At 55.2% G+C, this 13,656-nt stretch overlaps 1 protein-coding gene across 2 annotated transcripts in view; it reads right to left on the bottom strand.

The window, feature by feature from the left end:
* The window catches only part of IKBKB (inhibitor of nuclear factor kappa B kinase subunit beta), a 46,266-nt gene extending 33,444 nt beyond the window's left edge, over positions 1–12,822 (bottom strand). The window contains exons 1-4 of one of the 2 annotated variants that reach the window (XM_028486154.2): positions 12,720–12,822; positions 12,017–12,139; positions 1,479–1,573; positions 522–639 (exon numbers count right to left, since the gene is read on the bottom strand). In XM_028486154.2, the coding sequence (XP_028341955.1) occupies positions 522–639; positions 1,479–1,573; positions 12,017–12,121 (318 nt within the window). In that variant the 5' untranslated portion in view covers positions 12,122–12,139; positions 12,720–12,822. Of the gene's footprint in view, positions 1–521; positions 640–1,478; positions 1,574–12,016; positions 12,140–12,263; positions 12,627–12,719 lie in introns of those variants that run through there. The other variant, XM_028486155.2, reaches the window with a different exon arrangement.
* Between the last annotated feature and the right edge of the window lie 834 nt (positions 12,823–13,656).

The raw sequence follows: 13,656 nt of genomic DNA, 5'->3' as shown, positions 1-13,656 counted from the left end.
TGTCACGGGCTGCTGAGGATCACACGAGGCCACGTGTAAGAACGGGTCGTGACACTGTTCTGGAGATCGCTGGGGAGGGGGACACACAATGGTCCCCGACACCCACCCCGCAGCGTGCGTTCTGGCAAAGGGATGCGGTGGATGCGGCGGGAAGAAAGGGAGAGGGGCCCAGAAGCTGAGTCAGTGGGTCTCTGGGTCCCCAGCCCGGCTGGCCCGAGCCAGTCCCTTCCTGCCCCGCTCCAGGACCCCGGGCGGCCACATCTGGGAGAAGCCCTCCGATCCGGGCCAGTGGCCACGACGACACCGAAGGGCTCAAGTGGCCCCAGCGTGCCGAGGGAGGAAGGCCCGTCCTGGAGTCTGACCGGCCTCTCCCTGCGCTCGGACCTGGTGGGTCTTCCGCGTCACGTCAGCGACAGCTGCGCAGGGTGCACGGCTAGCCCCTCCCTGCCCTCCGTGCACCCGCGACCCCGCAACCCCGCCCTGAGGCTCCCGAGCGCCCTGCCCGGCCCCCGCAGCCTCACCTTCCGCAGGTCCCCTCCCTGGCAGTACTCCATGGCCAGCAGGGGCAGGTCGTTGGGAGCCAGGCTCTGCATGCCCTCAGGGACGTCCCGGGCGGCCACCACGTTGGGGTGGTTCAGCCTGGGGGGAGGGAACCAGTGAGGGAGGGCGGCCTGCAGGCGCCGAGGGCCCTGGAGAACGAGCGGCGAGGAGACGCGGGGCTCAGCACTCGCCCAGGGCCCCGGCAGCGCTACTGTCGGCACCATAGCCCCGGCTCTGGCGCCCCGTGCAGAGCTCCGTTCTCTTCAGAGGGCCCTCGGCAAGTCCTCCCTGTATCTCCGCACTGCTCTGAGGCAGAGAAAGCAGGGTGACTTCGGATCTCACACCACTGGGCGGGGTGTGAGTGCGTGCGTGCGTGCGTGCGCGTGTGCGTGCATGTGCGTGTGTCCGTGCGCGCGTGTGGGCGCACGTTCACCTGCAAACAAGGGGACGCCTCCCCTTTCCCTGAGCTCCAGCAGGGAGCCCCTGTCTGGGGCCTGTCGGTCTGTGAGCTTCCCCACGTGCCTTCCTGGCTGGAGGGCACCCTGGAGGAACAGACGACAGCAACAGGGTCAGGGCACGGGAGACTCACGTACCAGCTCGGAATTGGAAACACTGGAGAAAACAAGGACTTTTGCCAACAAAGGAAAATTCACTGTGATGGCTATTTTAAATAATTTAATGTAACAAAGAAAGCCGCCAAGAGCCCTTGGCAAGGCCAAGTGGTGGGCTGTAACTGCCACTCCTCCAGAAGTCACCCCTCTGGACAGTTTGGCCGGGGTCCTTATTGAGGGACCGGGATTTATGACTCTTTCGCAGACAGAACTGGGGCTGTTGATCCACCTCCCAGAGCTCGGCCTGCGAGCTCCCTCCAGAGGCATTCCGATGTCCCAGGCCCCCGCCCTGCGGTACCCGGGCCCGCTCATGCACCAGGCCCTCACCTCCTCATGATCTGGATCTCCAGGCACCAGCGCTCGCGGTTCCGGGGACTAAGCTCCTGCCGGCACTGCTTGATAGCGATCTGCTCGCCCGTTTCCTGCAGAGGACACATACGGGAGGATCAGAGAAAGCCGAGGGTCAAATCCGAAGTTGTCTCCCTAGGACCTGGAGCACGGAGCGCCGTCACTTCCAGGCTCCCGAGGTCTGCATGGGTGCCCACTTGAACAGATGTCCCCCAGTCACCTCCAGCCCGTCACGTGGGTCCCCACCAGCCCCACCTCCCAGCCCGCCCCCTCCCCTCATCTCTATCCATCCCAAGTCCACACCGAGGCTCTGCGCCGTCCCCACCTCCTCCGCGAGACCTCTGCCGGCCACTCCTACCCCAGAGGGTCCTCACTCCTCAGACCCCAGCGCTGCTGGACGTGACCTCCGACCCATGCAAAGGGCACTTCCCTGCACTTCAACCTAACAGTTAATGCCCTGGCTTCAGGCTTCATGCTTCTCCCTCGGGGGGGTTTCTCTCTCCAGAGAGAATGCAAGCCTGGTATAGGAGATGGAACACAGGCTGATTCAAATCCCGACGCAGCCATGTACCAGCTCTGTGACCCCCGGCAGACCACGAGGTCTGGCTCAGTGTCTTCACCTGTAAAATCGGAACACTGACACCCACCTTTCAGGGCTGTCGTGGAGCTGAGCCCCTAGCAGTGTCCAGCCCTTAGGGGTGCTCAGTAACACTCGTGGGGGCAGACCCATGTCACACAGGCACTCCTGGCACGTAAAACCCTTCCGGGCTGGGCTCTAACCTGCCTTTCCATCACCCCCCGTCAACTCCACCCCAGGCGTCTGACGCCAAGTCTAGATCAGACCATCGGCCCGGTCCTGTGCTCTAGGGTCTCTGTTCTGGCTCGTGCAGATGCCCAGGCACCGGGCCCCCACTCCTTCATTGTACTTACCTACCAAAGACTTACTTTCCGTAGGGTCACAGGGTTATTCTCTCTTTTCTCCGTTAAACTATGGGCCTGTCCCTCCTCGTGCGTTTAACCTCTAATGCAGTACCTGGCACAGTGCCCTCGATGGAGGCTCCGTGAACGAAGGGAATCACGACAATTCTCGTGAATGAGCGACTGCCTGGGCCCCGAGAATTAACTCTTCCCTTCCCCTAGGTGTCTAGACAGAATCCAGGACAGCACTCGGCCGCCACCTCCTGGCTCATGGGGCCCCCAGGACGGCCGAGGGTCAGCAGCTGCCCTGGCCATGGCTCTGTGGCAGCAGCCTGGGTGCTGGCCCTGCCATCAGCGAGCAAGCCGACCTCCACCCCTACCCCGCAAACCCTACACACCTGCGGCGAGACCCCTTCCCCCCACAGCCCACGTGCCATGAGCCCTGGGACAAGCCCCAGCCGGTGGGACGGGCGGAGTGTAAATCCAGCAAGAAAAGGCTTCAGAACGGTACCAGAATCCTACTGGTGCCCAACTGAAGGATGGGTGTCCTACAGGCCCTGTCGGACCATTGTCTCTGTTTATGAAAATGCATACCGTAAGGAATCATAAGCTCTGTAAGTGCAGGGGTTCATTCGGTACAGAACAGGACTTAACAGAGGCATGTCGAGGATGTGGCAAGGTCCCCGGGAACACATGCTTCCCGAGGGCGGCGGAAGTGCATCGCGGTCACACGTCCACCAAACTAGCCACTATCCCTGTGAACAAGGACCCACCCGGGAGGAAAAGGAAAATGGGAGTCCCGGACGGAGACAGACGGTGTCCACTAAGACCCCTGACTCGCTGGTCAACAGACCCATCCCTAAAACCGACATTCAAAACAAAAGCTTCGGGAAGAAGGCGGAGGCATCTTTTGACCGTGACGGCTCCGAGGCCCGAAGCAGGTACTTGCCACACCTCCAGGGCACTCTCAGAAATAAGTGGCTTTTATCAAATCCACACGTGGCTGTGGGTAAGCCTCTGTCATGCAGTCACCTTACATGCTTTTTTTTTTTCAACAGCTCTACCGAGCTATAACTCACATACCATTCAATTCAGCTGTTTAAAGCACACATGTGGGGACTTACTTCCCTGCTGACACAGTGGTTGAGAGTCTGCCTGCCAATGCAGGGGACACGGGTTCGAGCCCTGGTCTGGGAGGATCCCACATGCCACTGAACAGCCAAGCCCGTGTGCCACAACTACCAAGCCTGCGCTCTAGAGCCCGTGAGCCACAACTACTGAACCCGTGTGCCACAACTACTGAAGCCCGTGTGCCTAGAGCCCGTGCTCCGCAACAAAGAGAAGCCACCGCAGTGAGAAGCCCGCGCACGGCAACAAAGAGTAGCCCCCGCTCGCCGCAACTAGAGAAAACCCACGTACAGCAATGAAGACCCAACACAGCCAAAAATAAATAAATAAATAAATAAAGCATACACGTTAATGGTTGGGACACGTTAACGGTTGGGGCACATTCAGAGTAACGTGGCCAAAGCCACAGTTGTTTTTAGAACACGCTCATCGTCCCCCAAAGAAACCCCATACCCGTCAGCCATCACTTCTCGTTTCTCCCCAACCTCCTCCAGCGTCGGGCAACCACCCGTCTACACTCTGTCTCTACAGATTTAGCCGTTCGGACATTTCATCTAAGTGGGATCGTACAGATGTGGCCTTTTGTGACGGCCTCTCACCCAGCACAGTGTTCCCCAGGCTCACCCTGCGGTGGTCCATGCCTGCCTCTGTGCCAACACTCCCTGGTGCCAGGCAGGCGCTGATGGCCAGGTTGTGCCACATCGTTCACTTACTTTGCTCTTAGAATCCTATCTCTGGCCTGGACTCAGAAGCCCTATTGAAGAAGAGCTGACCTCTTTCAAAAACTGTCAATTCTGTTGCTCTTGAACCCGTCAGTACAGCTGGACGAGTGAACTTGGGTGGACGTTCAGCTAATACTTGTCAAGAGTTACGGTGTGTATCAAGAGACCACTATTTCTTTAATCGATGTACAAACAGACTTGAGTTACATCTCACAAGACGCTCCATCCTCTACAGCGTGAACTTCCCGATTCCTCTGCTCTCGAACTGATTTGAATCTGCTTTCGAGTTTCACTTCCCACTAAGCGTTCAGACTAGAATGTTTTCGCCCAGTTCTCTGGTAATTTCACCAACAGCCGCTCTGACATGCGTCTAGATGCCTGTTTCCAGGTGGGCGGGATCGCACAGGAACCCGGGCTGGGATGCCGAGATCTACCAATGAGAGAAGACTGACGGCCAGGCTGTAAAAGGAGGTGACGCCGTTGGGAGCGTCCACTCAAGCGTGTGACGTTGTGCTGGACAGAGCTTTATGCAACAGTTTCGAAGAAGATACTGCTACGCATGGTGCTACCTCAGAATGTCTCTGAGAGTTTAAGAATCTGTACCTACTTTAACTTCAATACACAGAACAGTGTATTCGTTTTCTATTGCTGCTACAATGAATTGCCACCAGCTTATTGGCTTAAAACAACACAAATTTATTTCCTGATAGTTCTGGAGGTCAGAAGTCTGGCAAGCGCCTCGCTGGACTAAAATCAAGATGTGGGCAGGCCGTGTCCCTTTCCGGAGAATGCGCACCCCCGCCCGCCCCAGCTTCTAGAGGCTGCACTCATCCCCTGGCTCATGGCCCCTTCCTGCAGCTCAAAGCCATCAGTGACCAGCTGAATCTTTGTGGTTGCATCACTCTGACACTGACTCTCCGGCCTCCCTTTCCCACTTTTAATGACCCTTGTGGTTACAGCGGGTCCACCCAGATCACCCAGGATAATCTTCCCATTTAAGTCAGCTGATTAGCAACCTTAATTGCCTCTGCCACGTAACCTAACAGTCACAGGCTCAAGTGGTTAGGACGCAGACACTTTGGGAGGCGTCATTATTCTCCCAAGCATAAACAGTATGCTTCCTTCATAAAGAGAACAGATAAATCAAACCCCAAGGGTAGACTTCTTAAGTGACTTAGAAAATATTTCATAGACTCTACCTGTACATGCTGGGTGACTGTAGATAACTATAGTCTTTTGCCCAACACAAACACCGGAGCTAACACACAGCCATCACCTGGCCCATGCCGGAATCCACAAGTAGATTCTGATATTGAAGACTGATCCGATATTGGTCTCAACAGCCAAACCAAACCTAAAGAGCGAACTTAACGATATGAACACGGAACACATCACAGACTAAGTGGGCACAGACACCAACACTGACTCTGGACAGCTCAGCTTCATCCTACGGCGGCAGGGGAAATCCTGACTTCCTAGGCCTGAGTGTCCCATGCAGACACAGACACAACTTTTCTTACCCGGTGGCCCTCTAGGAAGTACTCTAAAACCTTCCCGTTTTTCCATGAGTAATGTTTCATTTGAAACAGAAACCCAAAGAGAATGACCTTCCATTGCTAAAAACATACTGGCTCTGGAAAGCGAAATTCAATTCATCGTAAACAGACTACGAAGATGTTTTTGAAAGTCGGGGGAGGGGGCAGGGGGCTTGGTTTCCCAGCAGCAATGACAGTCGAGGGCATGGATGACTTACTCCACTTGGCTCGGAACCTCCCACTCTCAGCTCAGTTCTCTGAAAACCCAGACTCGGCCCAAACCATCGCAGTATCCGACTCCCAGTAAGTCGGGGCAAAATTTAGAAGTGATGTGTATTTTGAGAAAATGGAGAAAGGGGCCCACAGTGGTACCTACATCAAAGGCAGTTGATTATGAAGGTCCTTTGAGTGTCTGTGACTGCCTTTTGTACAGGAAAACGCGAACCTCGCGTATAAACGTGGGTATGCTCTGAAGTGAGGGCGGCGGGCAGATGGTGTTCTTCTAACGACATGGGGACATGCATGGGAAGCCGAGGGGTCCCTACACCCTCAGGTCAGAAAGCCGACTCTTGTTACCGCGGCAACCACCCAACAGGCCTCCGCGGTCCAAGAGGGGGATTAGAAATACCTTCCCTGTTCCTTCTCAGGTCCTCCCTCCAAGATGAGTGTTTCAGGAAGGAGGTGCGAAGCTGGACCCAGAGAGATCCTAGGGACAGAACCCAGGCCTGAGAGTCAGAAGGCCGAGGTCTGGCCGCAGCTTCACCCGATTCAAGCCCAGTGACCATTCTACGCCGAGACGGCCGACTGCTCCCCACTCCCTTTGGAGTAAACACCTAATGGGCACGGCGGCCTCCAGACCCACCCACAGGGGCTCAGGGGTGAAGCAGGTCAGATCATGATCCCTGTACTCCGCCTGCTGAATGTGCGACCTTGAGCCCATTAGACCTCTGGGTCTTTATCCACCAGGTGGAGGCGACTCTACCCCTGCCGGTGCGGTCAGTTAAACGAGACGGAGCATCTGATCCTTGAGGGCCTGGCGCACATTCCCGCAGCACCGTTCCCTTCCTAGCCCCGTGTAGACGGTGCTCTCCCCGTCCCACCACCTGCAGTCCACTTCCCGTGAAACTCTGCTTTGAGAAGCCTCCGATCACCTCCGGGCATCGACGAGACAGTGTGGGTAAAGCACCCAGCACAACTGGCAATGACATTCCCGATAAACAGGAGCCGAGATTATTTCCTCACGATTTGGTGCTCATACTTACACTCACTTGATACGTTCCTGAGGATTCACTTTATCCCCTCGACTAGAGCACAGTCACCTCCTTTTTTCCCTGACGGAGCCCCGATGGCCTCAGGCCCGTGCTCAAAGTCTTTAAGACCTGAAGACACACAGACAGGCTAAAGTGAGCTTAGTGTCGTCCAGTGAGGGGACAAGGAGAGCCAGAGCCACTTCTAGAGGGATGACTGGTGTGTCCTCGGGGACCAGGGCAGCAACTCCCAGCCCCTCCCATCACAGCGCACAGAGTGAGTACGTGGTATCTGTGAGGTTCCCTGGGACGTGTCCAGAGGCTTCCAGGGTGTAGCAGCGCCACGTCTGGCCCAGACAAGCTGAGAGCAGAGGGGATCGATAACTCAGCTTCTTTCAAATCCGTGCGGGAGGCTGCGGCCCAGAGCCCTGAAGCTGCCGACACCGGAGCCAGGACTTGAGCCTAGGCTGTGCGACCGCGAGTCCTGAGTTTTCTCCCCCTCGCTCCCAAAGGGGGCTGCAGCTGAGGTCACTGCGGTCCCCGCCTCTTCTTCTTCTTCCTTTGTGTTTGACAAACACCTTATTGAAAATATCAGCCCATCCAGAAAGTACTGACCCTCGGGCTGAAGATTTAAGGGAGTATCCGCACAGCAAGGATTGTCAAGGCCCATTTTTTGGTAAGAGAACCAAAAACCTCAGGGAAACAGGTGGGGTCATTTGTTGCACTGCCCTTCCTCCCTGGGAAATATTCACTTTAGGGTTCTCTGTTTAGCAAGGAAGACTTATATATTTTGTCATCCAAAGGGGTGTTTTTCCTTTAGTGCTTCAACTGAGCCTGTTCCAGGGTGTCCCTGACCTTGGATCCCCACCTTGGAGAAGCCACAAGCCAGTGGAGGGGGCACGAGGCTGGAATTCAAACAGACATAGGTTCAGAAGATTCCCGCTCCTTTACTTACTAGCTTAGCTTCTCTGAGTAAGGGGCTGACTTCTCTATGCTTCAGTTTCCTCAGTTATAAAATGGGAGTAAAGACAACAGTACTTCCATTTAGGGTGGTTGAGCAGACCGGAGATAACGCATGTGAAACACCTCGCCCATGCTGGCATACAGGACATTCTCAATAAATGATGGGTCTGGACTTCCCTGGTGGCGCAGTGGTGAAGAATCCACCTGCCAGTGCAGGGGACACGGGTTCGAGCCCTGGCCCGGGAAGATCCCACATGCCGCGGAGCAACTAAGCCCGTGCGCCACAACTACTGAGCCTGTGCTCTGGAGCCCGCGAGCCACAACTACTGAGCCCACGCGCCTAGAGCCTGTGCTTTGCAACAAGAGAAGCCACCGCAACGAGAAGCCCGCGCACGGCAACGAAGAGTAGCCCCCGCTCGCCACAACTAGAGAAAGTCCACGCGCAGCAACGAAGACCCAACGCAGCCAAAAATAAAAATTAATTAATTAATTAATTTTAAAAATACTGAAAAAAAAAAAAAGATGGGTCTGATCATCAGTCTGACTCATCTGACTGAGGACACCAATGCTTAGGCTCCTTTATGCTCCTCCTGTGATGAAGGACAAATATTCTCTCTTGTAGACAAGGTACATGGCGCATTAGGAAAACGTACATGGTTGTCATGGCGAATATGAGCAATTACTCTGCCCGACTGGAGTTAAGTAACCACCACCCTATCTCAGCTGCTCTCCTCCAGAGGTGCTGAAAGCAGGGGTGTCCCCCCGGAGAACACGCTCGTGTTCTGATCCTGAACACCGATTAAAGACCCTCCCCTAAGCACCCAGAGCAGCCCAGGGATATCCCCAAGGGGGGAACGCCCCTGGAGGACCTGGAGTGCTTCCTGGACGGAGCCAGGCCCCGGGCCAGTGCTCTCGACACACCTGGGATCGCTGGACACCTCTCCCCCAGCCCCTCACCGTCCCCTCCACCCCGTGTCCTGCCAATGTCACCCTGCAAAGCTCTTAAATCTGCCCACTTCCCCCCACGTCCACCAGCATCAGCCCAGTCCAATCTCGCACCCGGACTGCTCCGGAAACCTCTTACTTAACTGGTCTCCCCAACAGACGGGGCAGTGCCAGTGGGGGCCCAGTACCGGATCCCGAGAGCTGACTGCTAATACTCAGGAATTCGGTGAAAAAGGAGGTTAAACTGCCAGCGGCAAGAAACAAGCCGCGGTGGGAGCCGTCACGCTGCAAGAGTCGGGAGTTGCAAGAGTCGGGAGTTTTTTCGGAGAGCTCACTTCCCAGCCCAGCACTGCCTGGGCCCCGCCATGTGTTCCTGCAGCCCGAGCGGGGCTCCCTGCAGCAGCCCTTCCCCTCTCAGCCCTTGCGCTCACATCCACCTGCCATGACCTACCCTTCCCAACCCCCCGGCAGGGGCTCCGAACAGGCCGCACCCTGGGCCTGGAATCCTCCTCCCGCCTTCTCTGCCCGGCTAGCTTCCACCAATCCTCAGGTCTCCTGTCCAGCGCTGCTTCCTTGGGGCAGCCTTCCAGACCTCTTGACGGGCCCCGGCCTCCGGTACAAGGTCTCACTGCACCGGGCCCCCCTCCTGGGTCGCAATGATCACAGCTGAAGGCTTACATTTATAACACTGGATGAATGGCTCTTTCCCTTTTCCAAAAAGGTCTTTAGCCAAGAGTGGATGACCCTGTGCACCTAACACACGTGTAACACGAAGAGAGTCTCTGAGGGGGGGGAGTGAAAGAAGCCCAAAGCCAGGCAGAGCCCAGGCTGATGGGAACACTCGTAGGCAGAAAAGCACGCAGTGCACGAGGCTGCCCGAACGAGCGAGGGCGAAGGGTTCAGTGAGAACCAGCTCCCGCGGGACCAGGGGTCCTGCCGGCTCTGTGGGAGGTGGTCTGCATGGGGTCCTGGAGGCAGGGGCAGAATGCACACAAAGATGTCCAGGAGAGAGGGGCTCGTCCCACACAGGGCTCAGCTGGGAGCCGACGGGGGAGAGGCAGGGAATGGAGGGGCCGCAAATGGGAGAACGAGAGCTCGGCCTTTGGCTTTCTAAAAATTAAGGTTTCTGAACAGGAGAAGAAACTGGAAAGTAGTAATTCTAGAAAACAAGTCCATACACACACACACACACACACACACACACACACACACAAATGCACACTCTTGGGCTCGCAGCTGTAAAGCCAGAAACAAACTCCATCTGACAAGCGTATCCCAAGCCCAGAGAGCAGATGGAGGCCACTTGGGGTGAGAGGCGGCAGACACTCGGCACATCCTGATAGAACTCTTCCTGCAGGAAATCAAGATGTCTCCAGCTCAGCTGCAGCGGGACACTTGCTGCAGTCAAGACTCCAGAAGCCCTGGCCTGTCTGGAAGCAGCCCGGCCCAGGTCTGCGTGGGGCTGTGGCAGGATCTGACTCTCCTGTCCTGATGCCAGGCCCCTGGCTGCACCCCTGCCCCCCCCCACAACCCCATCCCAGCCACAGGGTTTGCTGGAATTGGTGTCTCCTGGGTGAGTGTGAGAATTACCAGCTGCAGGGCTGTCCGCTGCCCTCCAGCTCTGGCTCTCACATTCCTCCAGGGGCTGCTCCATCCACTCAGAGCTGACAGGGTTCAGGGCAGGGCCTAAAATGTCTTCCACTTGATACAGGAGGGTGGCTGTCTGAGATGGCCCTCTGCCATGGCTGGCCGGGGGCCTGGATGACCCTCCCTGCTGGCTGCAGCCAGGCTCCTGGGAAGAGGTACGAAATTTTCCATCTCTTGAGTCCAAAAAGATGCTCGCGTCCCTTGATTAAAAAGCAGGAGCCTTCTTCCCTCAGGGGCTCTGCGGTGTCTGAATTTTGGGTCAAGAAGCTAGTATTATCTATTTGGTGAGAGGGGGTTCCCTCGAGCAGTGGTCTCCAAATTGGGTATATGTAGGGGTTTCCCAAGACTGGAATCCAAAAAATAAACACGAAATGAAGCTTTCCTGATATTAACCGTACAGCACCGTCCTCAGATCATCTGTCAGGTCACGTGCCTCTTCTGACACTCGAGGGATCCCAAGGAAAATGGCATTCCACAGGCAGGGGATGGAGGACGTGCTGCAGGTTCCGTGTGCCCCACTTTGGTAGAATTATGGATGGTATTATCCGATTTCAACAAAATAACGCTCATAAAATGGACAAATGGCTTAAAGACACTGCTGTGGAGAACTTCAGTGCATGTAACACCAGTACAAACAGTAATACAGAAGACCTAACGCTTGTGGGGTGAGAAACTCACGTCAGACACATAAGGAATAAAAACAATGAGGATCACTTTGTTACACAGCAGAAACTAACACACAATTGTGAAGCAATCATACTCCAATAAAGGTGTTTAAAACAAAACAATGAGGATCTAGCAGAGCTAAAAAGAAATCAGTCCAAAGAATGCAAAACTATAAAAATCATTGGAAATACGGATGTTCACCCACCATCCCTAACGATAATTCTCACTTTTGTGTGTCTCTGTATAATTCGTCTGTATAATTCGTGCTGTGAAGTATTGCAAACAATACTGGGAAGACATCAAAATTGGTTAAGTACTTAAAATATTTTTTAAATTAACTTTTCAAACATTTAAAAATATTTTATTATTTTCACACTTTAGATTTTTCTATTTTTGCATGTTTCATAACATGTAATATATCACTACACAATGTATTAGTAGGTGTTACTCTAACGTTAGCATAGATATATAATTTTCAATATATATAACTGAAGCTGAAAGCTTAAACTTTTTTTTTTTTTTTTTTTACTATTTATTTAGGTGACACAGTCAATAAAGCTTGGGGACCACTAACCTAGAGTCAGCTTAGGGGAGTCAGAGTGTGAGTCTCTCACTCTCTCCCAAGAAGCCCATGGCCAAGGTGAGCCCCGTTCACCCAGGGAGCCCAGGGTCGGGCAGAGGCAGTGAGGGGGGAGCCTGCCCCCAACCCCGCAGCCCCCAGCTCTTCCCAGCGGCACCGGGCCTACCTGGTTATGCCATCGGATGACGTTCCCAAATCCCCCTGTCCCAAGCCGTTCTTTCATTTCCCAGGCCCCGCATGTCTGGGTTGGCAGGGAAGGTGACCAGCTCATACTGATGTCCTGCTAACTCTGTAAGCAATTTGGCGGTGGGGGACAAAAGGCGAAGGTTAAGGAAGAATGGAACGCAAGGAGATGGACAAGAGATACTACAGCCCTTCCATGTGAAAGGAGAAAAATCGGAAGTGGTTTTCACCTCGTACATAAACCAGGTTGTTTGGTTTGGTTTTGGTAGCCAACTCCAGCCTTTCGCAGCCCCTCCAACAACACCCCCTCCCCAAGCTGTATGGAAGCAGCAGGGAGGAGAGTCCCTCAAAGGACAGGGCGCCTCACTGCCCAGGACCTGCAAGGGAATCCCCAGCCGGGACCCCGCCCGGGCGCCCTGACCGCTGGCCGGGGCGCCTCCCCTCCCAGCTCCCCGCGGTCCCTGCGTCACCGCGGCGCGGACGAATCACCGCCCCGTCCCGGGCCCCCGCCTCGCGGCCGCCACCCAACACCACCCCGCCGGGGCCAGACTCCGGGGCCTCCCAGCTCCCCCCGCCCAGGAACCCCTGACTCAGGACCCGTCACGGGCGTCTCCGCGAGCCTCGGAGAGGAGGGGTGCAAGCCCGCCGGGCAGGTGACACCGGGGGCGCCCGCCCGAGGGACTCACCTGGCGGCGGGGCGCGGGCGCCACCCAGACGACATTAAAATGCGGGAATCTCAAACCCGCCAGCCGAGCACCACTTCCTCAAACACTTCCTACTCTGACGTCACGGAGCACGTGGGCTGCGGCCTTAAAGGGACTGCGCGGCCCAGGCCCCGCCCCGCTCCGCCCGGTGACCAGCCCTAAGAAAAGCCAGAGTCCTCTTTAGACCTAGCGACTTCGACCTGAGCGGCTTCTGGGACTGGGAAGATGGGGATTTCCTCACCTGGCACCCCTGGGGTCAGCCTGACACGCTTCCTAGACTTTGAACTGGGGGAATTTCCCGGCCCCTGCTAGGACTGATTTAGGGACAGTTTACAAGAATTGACCTGGGCCTCCTGTTCTCGGGCTGCTCTCCCTCCCCTCCTCTGGAGGCTCCTTGGCTCATATCGAGAATGATAAGTCACACCTGTCGTCCCTAGGAGGAGTGACAGCCCCCGTTTCCTCCTTAAAAAAATAAAGAACAAGGGAAAGAATCCAGTAGCGTAACACAAAAGTGCAGGTTCAGCCCCAGTGACGTCTGGAAATTGTGAGAACAGCTGTTAATCGGGCATCTCCTACCTACTTGGCATCATAATTAAGTTTTTACTATTGACTTTCTCAGTTCGAGGGCCTCATGTTAGCAGCCAAAGGAGAGGCCTGTGTGTGTTGGTATATTTACTCAAGCAGGAAAAAAAGTATTAAAGGCAACCTGAAGATAATAGCTCACTTTATAGAGTGCTTACTGAGTGCCTGGCACTGTCTAAATTCTGTACTTGGATTTCCTCATCCAATTGTCAAGACCATCCTACAAATTGGACAGTACTGCATTATTATTATCCCCACTTTACAGATGAGAAAACTGACACACAGAGCGAAAAATCCTTATCCCAAAGTCACAGCCTTATACGAGGATGACGATCTG

Source organism: Physeter macrocephalus, unplaced genomic scaffold (genome assembly GCF_002837175.3).
Source record: "Physeter macrocephalus isolate SW-GA unplaced genomic scaffold, ASM283717v5 random_680, whole genome shotgun sequence".
Classification (NCBI taxonomy): Eukaryota; Metazoa; Chordata; class Mammalia; order Artiodactyla; family Physeteridae; genus Physeter; species Physeter macrocephalus.
Note: the sequence above shows the minus strand (reverse complement) of the source record. Positions and strands in the feature narration are given on the sequence as shown.